The sequence below is a fragment of the Aedes aegypti genome, chromosome 3 (assembly GCF_002204515.2).
Source record: "Aedes aegypti strain LVP_AGWG chromosome 3, AaegL5.0 Primary Assembly, whole genome shotgun sequence".
NCBI lineage: Eukaryota > Metazoa > Arthropoda > Insecta > Diptera > Culicidae > Aedes > Aedes aegypti.
In genome coordinates this window covers 378,399,130-378,416,795 of record NC_035109.1, presented here as the reverse complement: position 1 = coordinate 378,416,795, position 17,666 = coordinate 378,399,130, and the positions used below count along the sequence as shown (strand labels likewise).

General features: G+C 33.4%; 1 protein-coding gene across 1 annotated transcript in view; it reads left to right on the top strand.

Annotated features, from left to right (window-relative positions):
* LOC5567476 (tetraspanin-2A) overlaps positions 1 to 15,546 on the top strand; it is a 213,543-nt gene extending 197,997 nt beyond the window's left edge. Inside the window, exon 5 of the mRNA XM_001657431.2 lies at positions 15,256 to 15,546. Within this exon, the coding sequence (XP_001657481.2) occupies positions 15,256 to 15,330 (75 nt within the window). The 3' untranslated portion in view covers positions 15,331 to 15,546. The remainder of the gene's footprint in view (positions 1 to 15,255) is intronic.
* The last annotated feature ends 2,120 nt before the right edge of the window (positions 15,547 to 17,666 follow it).

Below are 17,666 nucleotides of genomic sequence, written 5' to 3'. Positions count from 1 at the left end.
TAAACTGGAAGTCACAATAAGCCAATAGACCATAATTAGAGTTGCCTACACCAACATTCACTTCGATACGAAGATTTTCCTTAAAGGATTTTTTTCCTGCCGTTTTAATTCTTATTTCCGCCTTCAAAAATCTTACCCACGTCCGTAAACAGCAAGACCCGGAATTCAAAGAAAGATCCCGAGCACTCTCTACGAATGCTTCTATCAGATTCAGACAATAAACGATAATATTTCAATAAAATAATCAATAATAAAAAAATTATGTTCACATCGTAGAGAAATAAAATAACTTGTTGAGCAGTTTTTCAAAGAATGGTGATATTTTCAAATAATAATAAATCAACTGGAGCTAAATATTTCAACTTCTAAAAAGTTCATTCAAGTAATCATCCAAATCCTAGATTTTGGCATAACTTTAATTTACAAATAAAAATATGTATGAAATTTTAAAAGAATAATTCAATTTTTTTCGAAAGAATACTTTATGTGGCTTTAGGACATTTCGTCGAATGACATTTGGTCGAATGACATTTGTTCGAATGACATTTGGTCGAAAGTACATTTGGTCGAAAGGACATTTAGTCGAATGGACATTTGGTCGAATGGCTTTAGAACACTTATTTTGGTCGAATGATGTTTAGTTAAACGGAAATTTTGTTGAAAGCTCATTTTAAAATGGTTAATTGAAAGATCATTTGATAAAATTGATATTTGTTTTGCAAAGTTGATAAGATAACGTATTGTTTTGAATAATTTGAATCATTAACTGTTGTTGAATAAAAATGGGACATTTGCTGTAGTCTTATTTTAAAATTTAAAACACCTTTTTATTTGTAATTTGAAGTTATGCGAAAATCTTACATTTCAATGATTGTCCAAATGAACTTTTTAATATTTTTTTGTGCATTAAATAAAATATAGTAATACCTCGATAGAACGTAACTCGATTTTTATTTTCGTTACGTTATATCGAGGTTACGTTATATCGAAGCAAAATATATTCTTTTCTAAATTTCGTTCAATATGTATTGTTTGATAAGAAAATGGATCTAAAATTGGTGTTATAGATCTAGCAGACATTTTCAGTATCTGTTACGTTTTTTTTTCGATATTTTTCCGTGTTTATTTTTTTTTCTTTGGAGGGATCCTTAAAAACTCAGAAACCTTAAATGAAATTCATGAATAAAATCTATCTGAAAACTCTAAAAAAGTTTTGTGGAACTCGTGGTATTTTTTTCAAAACATATATATTCATAATTTCTTGACATAATTTTTGAATAAATTTCTCAATAATTCTTCTATAAACGTATGAGAAGAAATCATTAGAAAATTCCATTAAAAACAAGAACTATTCTTGAAGGATTCTCCATGAAAAGTTTATGAACCAATATGTAGTGAGACTATCGGCAGTATTTTTAGGAGAACTTTGTTGGGGATCTGGGTAACTTGAATAGTTTTTGAACGAATTCCAGAAAATATTTTTAAAATAAAAAAATCCATAGAAAATTTCCTGAACGGATACTTTAAGAATTACTTAGAGAACCAAGAAAACAGAGATCTTTCTTAGGAAATTCCTGATAGAATCAATGAAGTATTTCGTTCCACATAGAACACTTGAAGAAACTTAAGTGGTACATAGAATAGTTCTTGCATGAATATTTGGAAAAAATCTGTAGAAACTCATAATGAAATTGCTGGAGATATTTCGAGAAGATTGTTTTTCAGGTTTTTATACCTATACAATTATTTGGAGTAACTTCTAAAGCATTCCAAGCATATTATTGGGTTGTCCTTTGAAAGGGCCGCTGGAAAAATTGATGAAAAATTACTGGAATAATTTATGAATCTCTAGACTCAGGAGAAAAAAAAGTATCGTAGGTGACATATTTAAAGAATTCATAGTTGAAACCACTTTATATATTTGAGAAATTATTAGTTGAAATTCTTGATCAAAGACACAGTAGATTTTATAGATATATTAAAAAACTATTGGAGAAATTTATAATCCTTGAATTAAAAAATCCTAGAATCCACAATACCTTGGACATATTCTAGATAAATTCCTGGAGAAATATTTGAACCATTCATTCAATGAGATTTTTGTGATGAAATTCCTCCAGGAATCCTTTAGACGGGAGTCAGTACTGATCAAATGTCCCTAAAAACTCTTGAAGGAATCCCTGAAATCGCATTAAAAAAAACATCTGGTAGAATCCCTGGAATCATTTCTGAAGAAAATCTCAGAAGTATTTATACATGAATATCAGGAGGGGTAACTAGTGGAATTTTTGGGGATCCCTATCGGAATTATAAAAAAAAGTTTCAAGTTTGATACATGACTATCAAAAGGGTTAAAGATGAGTCCATGGAGAAATTATTGGAGAAATCTCTGGAGGCATCCTCGGAATGACTCTAGTTAAAATCCGTGACGAAATTCCAGGAGAAACATCTTTTTTTTTTTTGAGAAATCATTTAAAGAATATCTGTAGGAACTTCTAAAGCACTAGCTTAATATTTCCTTAGGCATTTAATAAAAAAAAAACAATATTATCAAATATACGTTAAATGGATTGGCGATTGCAGCGTGGCCCGTCAACACACAAGTCTAATCCGAGTTTGATCTAGTTTATTTTGAATGCAAAGTCTAAATCAATAATTATCGAAATTTACATAGAAAATTGACATAAGTAGCAGGCTTGGTTCCAATGGGAGCGTAAATGCAACAAAATTAAAGAAGAATGATTTTGTCATTGCTGTACATTTGTATAAATTGTACAGCAATGACAAAATGTTGGTTTTCACACTGAGCATATATCTCACTCGACATCCATTTATGACTGTATTCAGTACTTACATTGCTCTGATTTAGTATTGGTTGGTGTTTGAATCTTGAAGAATGTTTATTGTACTTTATAATTCATGTTTTAATAAAAAATGGAAAAATGAAAGAGAGCCAAAAAAAAAGTTACGTTATATCGAGGTAAAAGTTACGTTATATCGAGTTACGTTATAAAGAGGTTACGTTATATCGAGATTACGTTATATCGAGGTATTACTGTACTTAGCTCTAGTGAATTTATTATTCTTTTAAAATGTACTCATTTTTTGAAAAACTGCTCAACACGTTATTTACTACTCAACGATGTGAACATAATGTGTTCTTCTTTTATTATTCTTTTGAAATATCATCGTTCTTCGTAATGAAAATCAGCTAATCTGATGGGAGCATTCGGAGAGAGAGCTCGAGATCTTTCTTTGCATTCCGGGTCATGGGTAAGATTTTTGAATGCGGAAATCAGAATTAAAACGGCAGGAAAAATATGCTCCAAAGAAAACCTTTATGGCGAAGTGAATGTTGGGTGTCGGTAACTCTACTTATGGCCAATTCGCTTATTGTGAATTTCAGCTCAATAACATTCCTCAAGCAAATATATGGTTTTGCTGACAATGTTGATGACCTCGAATAACAGGGTTTGCAGTACAGACATTGGATTAATGAAAATGAAAAATGTGCTAATTCTATGCACCGCGTAAGGGAAGACCAGTTGGCTGAGGTGACAAAAGTTGACTTGTTTCAATTTAAGATTTAAGATCTGCAATTACACCGATACATAAAGCTGGAAACCTTCACAAGATTGAGAACTATCGACCGATTTCGATCCTCTGCTGCTTAGCGAAGACTTTCGAACGCTTGATTCACGTCAGAATGTATTCGGCTGCCAAGCCCCTAATTTCACAGTATCAGCATGGCTTCATGAAGAATCGCTCTACTACTACCAACTTGATGGCGTATGTTAGTTCGCTGAACTTCAGTATGGAAAAACGCTTCCAAGTGGATAGTATTTACGTGGACTTTTCTAAAGCGTTCGACAAGGTACCGCACGACTTAACCCTAAGAAAGCTCGATAGACTAGGTTTTCCTGATTGGTTCATTAACTGGTTGAGATCGTACCTGCGTGATAGAACCGCTTATGTTAATTTAAAGTCTGTTGAGTCTACGCGTTTTCCAACTCCTTCGGGTGTCCCACAAGGTAGCCACCTGGGACCCTTGATATTTATAATTTTCGTCAATGACTTAATCGATCGAATCAATTCACATCGTCTCATGTATGCGGATGATTTGAAAATGAATCTATGACATTTGGTCGAAAGACATTTGGTCGAATGACATTTAGTCGAATGACGTTTGGTCGAAAGTACATTTGGTCGAACGGACATTTCGTCGAATGGACATTTGGTCGAAAAGGTTTAGTTGGAACAGAAAGCAATTAATATTTGGTCGAACCGACATTTCGTGGAAAGAATAGTGCTCGAGTCTAAATAATATGTAGCATTTTGTCACTAATGCAAGAAAGATTGAATAATTGAAAAAGTATCAGCCCTTTTTCCAACAATCTATATGAGATTAGCAAAACTTTGATATTCAATTTGATAGATGCTCTTCCAAGGTATTAATCTACCGCTTGCATTTTTTTATGATTCATACTGCTTTTTTGTTCAGGCATGTTCTGAGATTCGAGATAAGCTGATCTTAAATGAAAACAAGCCAACTTTTTTCACTTCAGTCAACTCGTTTTCCTTTAACCGATACATAGAATCAGCACAGTTTTCATTTTTAATAATCCAAAGCTTCTACTGCAAACTCTGTTATTCACCCGAACTCATCAGCACTGTCAGCAAAGCCATATATTTGCTTGAGGAATGTTATTAAGCTGGAAGTCACAATCAGTCAATTGACCATAAGTAGAGTTCTGATTTCCGCATTCAAAATTCTTATTCACGTCCGTGAGCTGCAAAACCCGGAATTCAAAGAAAGATTCCAAGCACTCCCTCCGAATGTTTCCATCAGATGAGCTGACCTTCATTACAAAGAACGATGATAATTCTAAAGAATAATAAATAAAGAATCGTTGAGTAATAACATAACTTGTTGAGCAGTTTTTCAAAGAATGATGATATTTTAAAAGAATAAAAAAATCGCTAGAGATTTCAGTCAATGGAAAAAAACTACTAAAAAGTACATTTGAATAATCATTGAAATCCTAGATTTTGGCATAACTTCAAAATACAAATAAAACGGTGTATTGAATTTAAAAATAAGACTTCATAAAATGTCCCATTATTCATACAACAATAGTTAATAATTCAGATTATTCAAAAAAATACGTTATCTTATCAACTTTGCAAAACTTAGAAAACAATCATCAATTTTACCTAATGATTCCGTTCAACTTAACATCATTCGACCAAAATAAATTTTCCAAAGCCATTCGACCAAATGTCCATTCGACCAAATGTACTTTCGACCAAATGTCATTCGACCAAACGTCATTCGACCAAATGTCATTCGACGAAATGTCCTGAAGCCTTTGAAAATATATCGAATTATAAGCTCGTCGATCGATTGTGCCGCGCTACAGCAAGACATCGACACCGTATCTAGTTGGTGTGTATTGAACGGTATGGAGATGAATGCGATAAAGTGTAAAGTGATTAGTTTCACCAAATCGCGGGCGCAAATGAGATTCGACTATAGCGCGAATGGAACGTTGTTGGACCGCGTAAAATCTATTAAAGATCTTGGAGTTGTTATGGACGAAAAGTTGAATTTCAACGAGCACGTTGCTGCGACCACTGCCAAGGCCTTTGCTGTACTAGGATTCATTCGACGAAACGCATCCGAATTCCGTGATCCATATGCTTTAAAATCCGCTTACTGCTCGCTCGTAAGAAGCATCCTGGAATATGCTGTTCAAGTATGGGCTCCTTACCACGAAACTCAAATCGCTCGTATAGAAAGAGTGCAACGATGCTTCGTCCGATATGCCCTGAGGAGATTACCGTGGTCAAACCCGATCGTGCTGCCTGCGTATGATAGTCGGCGCCAACTAATAGGGCTGGAGTCACTACGCCATCGAAGAGTTTACCTTCAAAGGATGTTCGCATATGACGTAATAAGTAGCCGGATCGACTGCCCAGAGCTTCTGCAACAGGCGAATTTCTTTGTCCCAGCGCGTCTTTTACGTCAACGTTCTTTAATCAGGATAAGTCGACACCGTACTGTTTTCGGCCAAAATCATCCACTCGAAAAATGTTTTAATCTTTTAAATGATGTAGATATTTTTGATTTTACTATTGATAGAAATCGTTTTAAGAATATTGTGAGACAAATTTATTAGTAAGATAAGGGGTATTCAGTCTGTACAGCAAAGCTGAAGACGGTGTTAAATAAATAAAAAAATAAATAAGATCAGCTTATCTTCAAACTCAGAACATACCTGAACGAGAAAGCAGCATGAAACGTCAAAACGTAGATTAATACGTTGGAAGAGCGTCCATCAAATTGAATATCAAAATTTTGCTAATCGCATATAGATTGTTGGTAAAATGGCTGATACTTTTTCAATTATTCGACCATTCTTGTATAAGCGAAAAAATACTACTCTCGACGATAGTCAGACTAAGCGTAAAACTTTGTTTCCATAGTATTTAGATTCGAGCACAATTCTTTCCACGAAATGTCGGTTCTTCCAAATATCATATGCTTCCTGTTGCAACTAAACCTTTTCGACCAAATGTACATTCGACGAATTGTCCGTTCGACCAAATGTACTTTCGACCGAACGTCATTCGACTAAATGTCATTCGACCAAATATCTTTCGACCAAATGTCATAGATTCGTGCGCTCCATGCACCTCTTTTGATTTTTACAGGCTTTGTTTCCCCCACAGTGGGTTTTTTATTCTTTGATTCTAAGAATTTTGACTTTGATTTATTCTCCAATGAAAAAAGTGATATTTTGTATGATATGGGGATTTTTTTTTATTTCCGTACAAAGTGAGCCGAAGGGTCTCAGATTTTCATGAAACTTTTTCCACAGGCAGGGCTTATCAATATATGAATAAAAAAAATTGAGAAAAATTCAGAGTCGCTTATTTTCCCGGAAAACTCAGTTGGTTTTTTTTTGTTTTCCTCTGAAACTACTTACTTTAAAAAATCATAACTCAAGAACGACGCATCGTAGAAACAAAGTTTTTTTTTATAAAAATGAAAGCAAATTTTCTCAGGAATAAAAAAAATATTAGCTGGAAAAAGTTTTCCACAAAATTTTCTACCGTTGAGAATATTCGTAAAGAAAAGCCAGAAAAACTATGCTCCAACTCATGGAAAATTTTCAAAAAAAATATTTTTGAGAAGATAATTTCATAAGCTTTAATCGCTGAAATTTCTGATATGTTATTTTTTTCGTTTTTGAGTTATGGCCAATTTCGTAATATATGTGCATATGTGCCATTTTGAGCCTTTTCTTTGAAAAATCATAACTCAAGAAAGAAGCATCGTAGAAACAAAGTTTTTTATAAAATGAAAGCAATTTTCTCAGGAATAAAAATAATATTAACTGGAAACAGTTTTTCACAAAATTTTCCACCGTTGAGAAAATTCGTAAAGAAAAGCCGGAAAAATTTTGTTCCAATTGGTGGTAAACTTTCAAAAATATATGTTTGAGCTTTAATCGTTGAAATTTTTGAAATTTACTAATTTTTCGTTTCTGAGTTATGGCCAATTTTGTGGAAAATGACCATATGAGCCTTTTCTTTGAAAACCCATATTTCAATCGAAGCATCGGAAAAACAAAGATTTTTTATCAAAGCAATTGCAAATTTTCTAAAACATATGAAAAAAAGATATGGGATTGGTTTTAATGAAGTATGAGTCGGAATGGATGATATTTTTCATGAAAAATTACACCGCTAAGAAAAACTGAAAAAAACTGCCTCAATTTTTGATTACACTGAAAAGGGATTCTTTCTTTTCTATGGCACAAATAAGATTAACATTATTTTTTTTTTTATTTTTTTTTATTCAATTATTCAGTATATAACTTACATTTTCATCTTAATACTGAGCAATTCCACCGAACATGACGATTTTTTTTTAAATTTAATTTTTGTATTTTTTGAATCGCCTGAAAATTTGCATACAGATTCTTTATGACCAAAAATGCCATTTTGCACCTTCAGACCGCCATTTTGAACATCGCTTTATTTTTGAGAAGGGCGTATCGGAAAATGCATGGCAAATCTTTAAAAAACTGTAACTCGAAAACGGTATGTCCGATCGATTTGAGATCTTCTACAAAGTTGTAGGTATTGCTTAGGACTATATGGAGAAAAATATGCACGGTAAAAAAAAGTTACGGATTATTTTTTATTTCAAAAACAAAATTTTAAAATCGATTTTCTCCAGAAACGCAGTTTTGATTTTTTTTATTATTGGATATGTTTTAGGGGACAACTTATGTGATTTATTGTACAATGTTTCAAAATAGAAGAATTATGGACAAAAAAGTTATGATTTTTTAAAAAATTACAGATCTTGAAAAAAAAAAATCGAAATAGAGGAAAACAATAATTTTTATGTGTTTATTTGAAGGTATAGAAAAATTGCAATCGAAAAGTACTTCAGTAAATTTTTTCTAGGTTGCATCAATTTCGAGATATACTCATATTTATATAAAATTTTCAATTAAAAAAAGTAAAACTGGCCCTTTTCAAGCATATTTCGTGTTTCTCCATTCCGGAAATATTTTATTTTGATTGAGTGAATCGTAGCTGAATTGTTTATTGTTTGATCAAAACCTATATACTAAAGTATTTAAAAAAGTATGCATGGTAAAAAAATATATAAACGAAATTTTCAAATGAAAATTTGAAGTTCATTGTTCTTAAAAACCGCAAAATTGATGTTTTAATTTTTTGATATGTTTTGCAGCATATTGTTTGTAATTTCTTGCACAATGCCTCAAAACCGAAAATTTTTGGATAAAAAATAAATTATTAAAAAAAAATAAATAAAACGAATTTATGTAAAACGATATTTTTGGTGCGTTTTTTCGAGTACAGAAAAATAACTATATATTTTTAAATATGAAAAATTTCTATCGAAAAATACTCACGTAAAATTTAGCTGAGATGCATCACTTCCGAGATATACACGCTAAATCTAAACGTGGCATTAAAAATGTGATTCTATCACAACGGTGTACCTTTGGTCCCCAGGGCTAAGTCCGGCTAATGGGTAAATTCCTCTCATCGCGGCAAGATCATACAACCATGGAGAAAGAGTTTGTTTTTTTTTACTGCAATTTTATTTCTTAATTATATCAACTACTTTCTTGTTATCGTCACAGCTCGAAAATTGTCTAACTTCAATTTGTGTTTCAGAGATAGGGATAAACGAGTGATATTTCTGAGTGCCTTGAACTGTTTTTGCATTTGAAAATAGTTGATTAAGTTCTTGTGCAATGATATCATATTCCTCAGTTGTTGAATAACAAAAGAAGATTTGTGTAAGCTGCTCTTCTTTCTGATTTTGAGCCCAATCATATAGTTCCTTAGCATTTTTTATCGGATGTTCACGTTCTTTGGCAAGACTGGCTCTGGTAGCCATACGTTTTAGTGTCCCTCCTAAGGCATCGCATGGCCTTTTTCCATGTGATGTTGCAAAAAAATGCCATTCAACTTCTATATCATATTTGATTTTAAATTGCCAAAGAGTTGAAAACTTCTTCCTATTTTTATACTGTGATGCAGCTCCGTCAGACATAAAATATATCTTGTTGATAGTTAATTTGTGATCCAATCGCAAAAAATCTATCATTTTAGATATAAATAAGTTGACAGATACAGAATCGTGGCGCAAATCTTCTGAAATTACAACAAAACTTAAATGATTGACTTTGCCATCTTGACGATAGTATATTACAAACGGATGCAAAGTAGCTTGCTGAGTATTCCAATGATGGCTTTGAACTTCATCTTGAAGAATAAATGTGTAGTTTTGTATGGGTATGGGAAAAACGTGTTTGTTCATCATACCTACTAACACAGGCAAAAGTAATGAAAACCCTTGTGGAGCCTGTTTAGTAGAATGCCTGTAAATATACAAAAAATGAGTAGTACTGTTCCTTTTAATTCTTCTATTGTATCCTTCGACAGATACGCGTATTTCAACCTCAACTGTAAAGCCGTCTTCAATGTTGTGTACTTGACTTGACTTGGTTTGTGTTGTTGAAATCAAAATCAAATTTTCCGGAATGCAGACACACGAAATATGTTTGTAAAAGGCCTACTTTTCTTGTTTTATTTGAAAATTTTATATAAGTATGAGTATATCTCGAAATTGATGCAACCTAGAAAAATTTTACTTAAGTACTCTTCCAATGCATTTTCTGTACTATCAAATAAACACATAAAAAAATATTGTTTTCCTCTATCACGTTTTTTTTCAAAATTTGTAATATTTTATAAAATTATAACTTTTTTGTCCATAATTCTTCCATTATGAAACATTGTGCAATAAATCACATAATTTGTCCCCTAAAACATGTCTAAAAATAATAAAAATCACAGATGCATTTTCATAGAAAATCGATTTTAATTTTTTTTATTAAAAAATCTGTCATTAGTTTTTGCTATAAATCTTTTCAAAACATTTTTTGACATGTAGGTCAGGACCTATTTATCTAAGTACCATTGATTTACATCTTGATTTTGCTCAAAAAATGATCGAAAAAAATATGTTTGCTTAAAATTTGAGCTCCCTTGAGCCTATAGTAAACTTATTGTTCCTATAGTAGCACTACTGAGAGAAACTATTTTTTATTATACGAAATAATTAATGAATTAATAACTTTTTTACATCAAACGAAAGCTTAAGATCCACACTTTGTAGGAAAAATAAAAAAGTTTTGAAAAAATACGGTTTTGATTAGTATTTTGCCGACGCCGTGATGCTAGTGCTACTATAGGAACAGAAATTAGAAATAGTGCTACTATAGGCACATGTATTCCTATAGTGGCACACGCGATAATAAATACAAACATTTGAATTTTCGTCGGTTTTATATTTTCACCACAAAACCAAGATAAAAAGCTATCAGATGATGTAAAAATAATGACGCTAGCATTATTTTTCGATTTTATACGAATTTTTGTTCTTAGCTATGCGGCTATTGGTACATCGACCCTAAATATGAATATATCTCGAAATTGATGCAACCTAGAAAAAATTTACTTAAGTACTTTTCGATTGCAATTTTTCTGTACTTTCAAATAATCACATAAAAAATTATTGTTTTCCTCTATTTCGATTTTTTTCAAAACCTGTATTTAAAAAAAAAAATCATAACTTTTTTGTCCATAATTCTTACATTTTGAAACATTATGCAATAAACCACATAAGTTGTCCCTTAAAACATATCCAAAAATAAAAAAAATCAAAACTGCGTTTCTGGAGAAAATCGATTTTAAAATTTTGTTTTTGAAATAAAAACTAATCTGTAACTTTTTTTACCGTGCATATTTTTCTCCATATAGTCCTAAGCAATACCTACAACTTTGTAGAAGATCTCAAATCGATCAGACAAACCGTTTTCGAGTTACAGTTTTTTAAAGATATGCCGTGCATTTTCCGATACGCCCTTCTCAAAAATAAGGTGAGGTTCAAAATGGCGGTCTGAAAGTGCATAATGGCATTTTTGGTCATAAAGAATCTGTATGCAAATTTTCAGGCGATTCAAAAAATACAAAAATAATCGGGTTTGCGAAACGGCGTGGAACCGCTCTACTATCTATTTTTTCAACCGGGAAAATTGTCTTAGGTTGCTAACACCAGAAGATTTTTGTTTCTTTTAATTATTAAGAACAAAGCATGCTGTACTTTTTTGGTTTTCATGTGCATCTGAGAATTCACTAGCAAAATGCTTCGTTCGTCTTTTGGTATAAATGAATGATATTTTGTTTCTATTCTGTTTCGTTCTTAAGTAGTTTTTTGTTATAATCTTATTAATTTGACAATAAGCTTCATAAGCTTATAAATGTATAAATTTGGCAATATTTGATCATGTTTTAGGAACGAAAAATGAGCGTATTTAAAAAATGTTTAGGATTGGATCTTATTGATCGCTCTTTTCAAACATACTTTGTTTGTAAGCTGGAATAGCTAATCGGGTTATCATTATTTTTTTTCCTTAACGGTGAAAAATGTCCTGGAAAACTTATTCCATTTAAAAAAATCTCAAAATTTTGAGAAAATTTGATTCCGATTTGACAAAAAAAAATGTTTCTGTGGCGCTTTTATCTTCAGTTATGATTTTCGAACAAAAAGACTTGTACGAGATATCTGGGCATTTTTCACAAAACTATGACCAAACGCAGGAATTCAAAAGTAGTATATCTTAAAAATTTCAGTGATTGAAATTTATAAAATTCTGTTCTCAAAAATATTAAAAAACTTTGTTTCTACGATGCTTCTTTCTTGAGTTATGATTTTTCAAAGAAAATGCTCAAAATGGCACATTTGCAATTTTTTTTTACAAAATTGGCCATAACTCAAAAACGAAAAAAAGTACGTTTCAAAAATTTCAGCGATTAAGGCTTATAAAATAATCTTCTCAAAAATATTTTTTGAAAATTTTCCGCGAGTTGGAGCATAGTTTTTCCGGCTTTTCTTTACGAATTTTCTCAACGGTGAAAAATTTTGTGGAAAACTTTTTTTAGTTAATTTTTTTTTCATTCCTGAGAAAATTTGCTTTCATTTTCATAAAAAACTTTGTTTCTACGATGCTTCGTTCTTGAGTTATGATTTTTCAAAGTAAGTAATGTCAGGGGAAAACAAAAAATTTCCAACTGAGTTTTCCAGGAAAAAAGGCGACCCTGAATTTTTCTCAATTTTTTTTTATTCATATATTGATGAGCCCTGCTCGTGGAAAAAGTTTCATGAAAATCTGAGACCTTTCGGCCCAAAACCGTACGGAAATAAAAAAAATCCCCACTTCATACCTTTGAAAGTTGTATAAATTGACGCTTATATTGGGCTATTCGGTAATAAAATCCGCATGGTTATTAAATTAAATAACTCATTACGCGTGGTAATGATTTTAATTATTTAGTAACCATGCGGATTGGATAACTGTTAAACACGTTGATAGCCTTCCCTCATCAATACAGTTGTTGTGGAAGCGATGTAGGTACGATAGGCAAACAGTTTCAACACTAAACAAATCAAAATTGGGTCACCAAGTGGCTCGGTAGCTTAGTTGGTAAAGGGCTCGTCTAGCATACAAAAGTCCTGGGTTATAATCCCAGCCGAGCACGTGTATTTTTTTTTCATTATTTCACTCATCTTTACCACGCGTAATGAGTTAATTAATAAAAAAGTTGTTTTTTTGTGTCGATTTGTTTTGTTTATTATTGAATAACTTTCCGGGAAAATGAGTAATCCGGGAAAACGGGTCATCCTAGGTTTTTTTCGGAGAATGTAAAGAACCAATAAAATCAAAAGCCAAAAATAAAATTTCGTTATGTTAGATATGTTTCCTTTTATTTTGATTTGATTTGAAAGTTATAGACTTGGGACACTTGAACTCTCAACTTATTTACAGGCATTACACTTGTAGTGCAATAAAATTTTATTTGGTAATTCCCATCTTCTTAGACGATAAAATGTATTTCAGAAAAAAATATGTTGCTTTTCTCCTGTGCATATGGTAAAAAAGGGATCAAATCTACCCAAATAAAAAAATCAATGATCAATCTCATAATTTTTAATAGGACCCCATTAATTTAAGGCCTCAATCATTGATACAACAACAGAATTTCATTTTTTTTTCTGATTTGAGTTACTTTTCAATTAGGTATAAACATACTCAACTAAGGGATCAAGTATCAACCTAACACTGTACTGATTTGATGCTCCTTCTCAATAGTATTAACCGATGGTTCTTGCGATAGGGGGAGATCCCCCAGTACCGGACACCTAAGCCGCTAACTATTGATTTAATGTGGTCTCCTCCTATGGTTTTTTGATATATTAAAGCGCATCTTTTGGCGCAAAAAGTTCAGATTTCAAAGCTTTCAGATAGGCTTGTTGCAAGAATGCTGGACAGAAACCATAAAAAAAATGTATTCGCTTTGGATACGTTTGGTACAAGTAGATGACTGAATTTAGTATAAATCTATAACAGTTGACGAAAACCGGAACGATACTATAAGGCATGATCGAGGATAGAAAGATTTAACCGACCACTGAGTATCGGGGTGTGAAATTCTGGTGAAATTGTTGTTCGATATTATTTGTATTACATTCAATCAACGTCCATTACTAAATTAGACTAATCCACGCGTTGTCACAGGAGACACTTATTTGATGAACCAACCCAGTGACCTGTTTTCACAACATGACTACTCTACTATGAGAAAATGGCATCCTGCTCATCAGAGAGTTCAAGATTGAAAATTTTCCTCTCGACGCCACATGTTGTTCTAAGAAGTAACGAAGCCAACGATGGATCTCAAGCTGTTTGAAATTCACTCCACCTCGCCTCGAGGCGAATTACTTTTCGAAGTCGTTCCCTCAAACTAGGCTTCAGAGGAAATGAAGTCATCCCTCCCGAAGCGTTCGATTTTTTTCCGAAATGATGTTAAACTAATTGCGCTGCTCTCTCGAGAGGAACAAACTCCGACATCACAGACACACGCATTTCTTGCAATGATGAAGTGCGGAAGTCAATTTTCTGGGGAAAACCCCTCTTCTCAGCTGCATAAGTCTACTACCAAAGTAAAACTCTTAAGGAATGAGCAAAAAACCCTCCGGAAGCATTCATCGGTTTATCCCACTCATGGTCGATTGGACTTGTTGCATTTGTGGAATTAAATTCCTTAGAGGGGCGAACGATGTGGGAGATGAAACACTGAATGCTACTTCTAAGCATCGTAAGAGTGCTTTGAAGATCGGTTTTTGTCTTACTTTAGAAAGCATGCCAGTCAGGCGCTTGTTTTGAGTCAGACGTTTTCATGGCAATGCCACAGTGGGCTAAAACTGACCAAAAGCAGCAATTCGACACCAACATTTCAGAGTTTCATCGAACCTGCCACACGATATACCAATGCGAAGTGCTCATTGAACACGAAACTGAGAAGCAGGCTCTGTCCCACTGAGGACGTAAAGCCAAAAAGAAGAAGATGTTTCTGGAAAATTATACTTCCCTTCCAGAAATTGGCTAAATTACTATTCAACCGGTACACGAGATAAGGAATTGCTGCCCTTGATCAGTGTTTGCCCACTGTGCAATGGGTTGTTTGATGTGCCACGCAAGAGAAGTGTTGATGTTGCAGTGTAGTTTAAATTCATTATTCTTTCCGTATACCCCGAGGAAGAAACTCATCCATCATTTCTTTTCTATCCATTTGCAGACCGCCAACGTCGTCCTCGGAGTCGTCCTGGTCCAGGCCCTGAAACGCGAAGAAGAAGCCATGTACAGACGCTAAAACCATCCCGAAGACCGCAGCTGAGAATATGACAGTTTTTCCTCTTAGTTAAGTGTTAGTTTCTATCGTCAACCAGTTTTAGTGTAATTATGTGCCAACAACACAGCAAGAAGCAACCACCACGTAGCCATTAAGTCCACTATTATAAGCGAAAATAAAAAAAATGAGAATAAATTTTGCACCTGGTGAACGGCAGATGAGCGAAACAAAACCCCAGTTTGAATTTGCTTATTTTTCTTACCGCTAGCGAGTAGTGAGTCACACAAGTCCAATTAAAAGCAGTTTTCCTCGGTATTCAATTTGCAGTTTTCAATTAGCGTTTCCTGGGAAATAAAAGGTCCATGGCCGTGGCGCACAGTCCGAGTTTGGATGGTTCAAAGTGAAACGTCCACAGTTCTGACCGATCGGAGGAATAACATCAACTTCACACAGCAAAAAAAATAATGGTAGTATCACGTCATTTATGCCGAATATCAGCCCTGTTTCAAATATAGTGTACAATAACAGCTTTTAAGCGTATTAAATCAGCAGGGGACTGCTTAAAATCTAGGTATAAGGAAATTTGGACATGCATACATTTTGGACACGCCTACGAAAGTGATTTAAGAAGCTTTTTCTCCCCAAGAGCTCAAAGTTCAGATTACAGCACATGCGTATCATTAGGGGCTGTCCATTAATTACGTAAGACAATTTTGGCGGTTTTTCAACCCCCCCCCCCTCCCCCCATGGTAAGATTTTTTGTATGAAAACCAAAAATAATTTGTATGACACGTAAGAAATTTTCAACCCCCCTCCCCCCATAAACCCTTACGTAATTAATGGACCACCCCTTACGTTATAATATATGAGTGCCTTATGCAGTAAATCGTTTCCAGGCTAAATATTAGTTTATTTTTGCTGTGCAAACCGATCCGAAGTCGTTGGCTTTGCTGCATTTCCTAGGATGTAAGATGTGCACAATTGCGGTGAGGACAAATTTAATAATGTCATCTAATTAACTGCAGCATCATAATCAGCAATGACAGTGAGCACAATGCGAGAGATAAAAGAATATAGTTTGAGGAGTAGACGATGGGAACGTGATGAGGATAGATGGGAGTTCCTGGAATGAGATTTTCAGATTGTGGCGACTGAGTAGTAAACATCAAATTAAATCAAGCTTGATTGAATTACCGTTTTGTCTCAAATTCCGAACAGACTCATAATCCGAACACTCGGTTTTTGTATGGCGATTTGGTTGAAATGTTTCGTTGAAATATATCATAAAATCACCACGATATGGCAGTCAATCGCAATTCAATTTTAACGTCTGCCAATATATTTTATAACGCGGGAGTAGTGGTGATTCTCTAGTTTAAGGCCAGTAGAACTAGCTCAGATGAATTTATTTGCGAAATTATTCATTCGAATACGATTTATTCGTGCTGTTCGGAATTTGAATCAAGGTATTCGGAATATGAGACAGAATGAACACAGTGTTCGGCATTTGAATCAAAATGTTGTTTCATACTTTTAGGTAAAAACAATACTAAACAAGTTTAAAATTACAATTTTATCATCAAACCCAACAGCTAACAGTTAGACTTTACGAAGAAGTTAAAATTTTCACAAATACCGGCTAATGTATGCCTATCAGATGAATTTGAAGTTACTGTTGGCCTTAAGTGTTCGGAATATGAGTCAAAACGGTAAATGATGCGAGTGCCTTGTAGCAGAATGAATGATAACTTCATTAGCCAAAAAGATAACGTCAAACCTATAATATTCTATTTTGTTATGGCTATATCGGTCATGCGACTCAAAGCTAAAGGGAGTCTGTAGAAGAGTTTTTCAAATGATAGAAATAGAGCGGCAAGATTTAAATTATATTAGGTGGTGAAAATTGAACAAGCCATTTTAAAGTCAGTAAGCATCGAAGCGTCCTGTATTTTGCCTAGCTTCTCTACTGGAAAAGGGTTGGCTCAATGCTTTGAGCTTTGCTACCTACAGGGAGTCTAGCTTTGAGTCGCATGACCGATATAGCCATAACAAACTAGAATATAAAACAATCACGTTCGATACCTTCTCCTATGAACCTATAATATGTATGCCTTTTTTATACGATAAACTGCACCAAAAGTCGACTCTATTGAGTTTACCCTAAAACAAGTTTCCAATCAAAAGCTCTGTAATGGTAAGATACAAAACAAAGTTTCAAAATCTAGGTCTTTCATAAATGGGTACGATTTGGGACTCGTGCTTAACCAGTAAAAGTACTCTCTATTCAACTAAATGCTAAAAATAAAAACTCAACTACTACTAAAACTAAAAACTATATACTGTCATACTCATTTGTT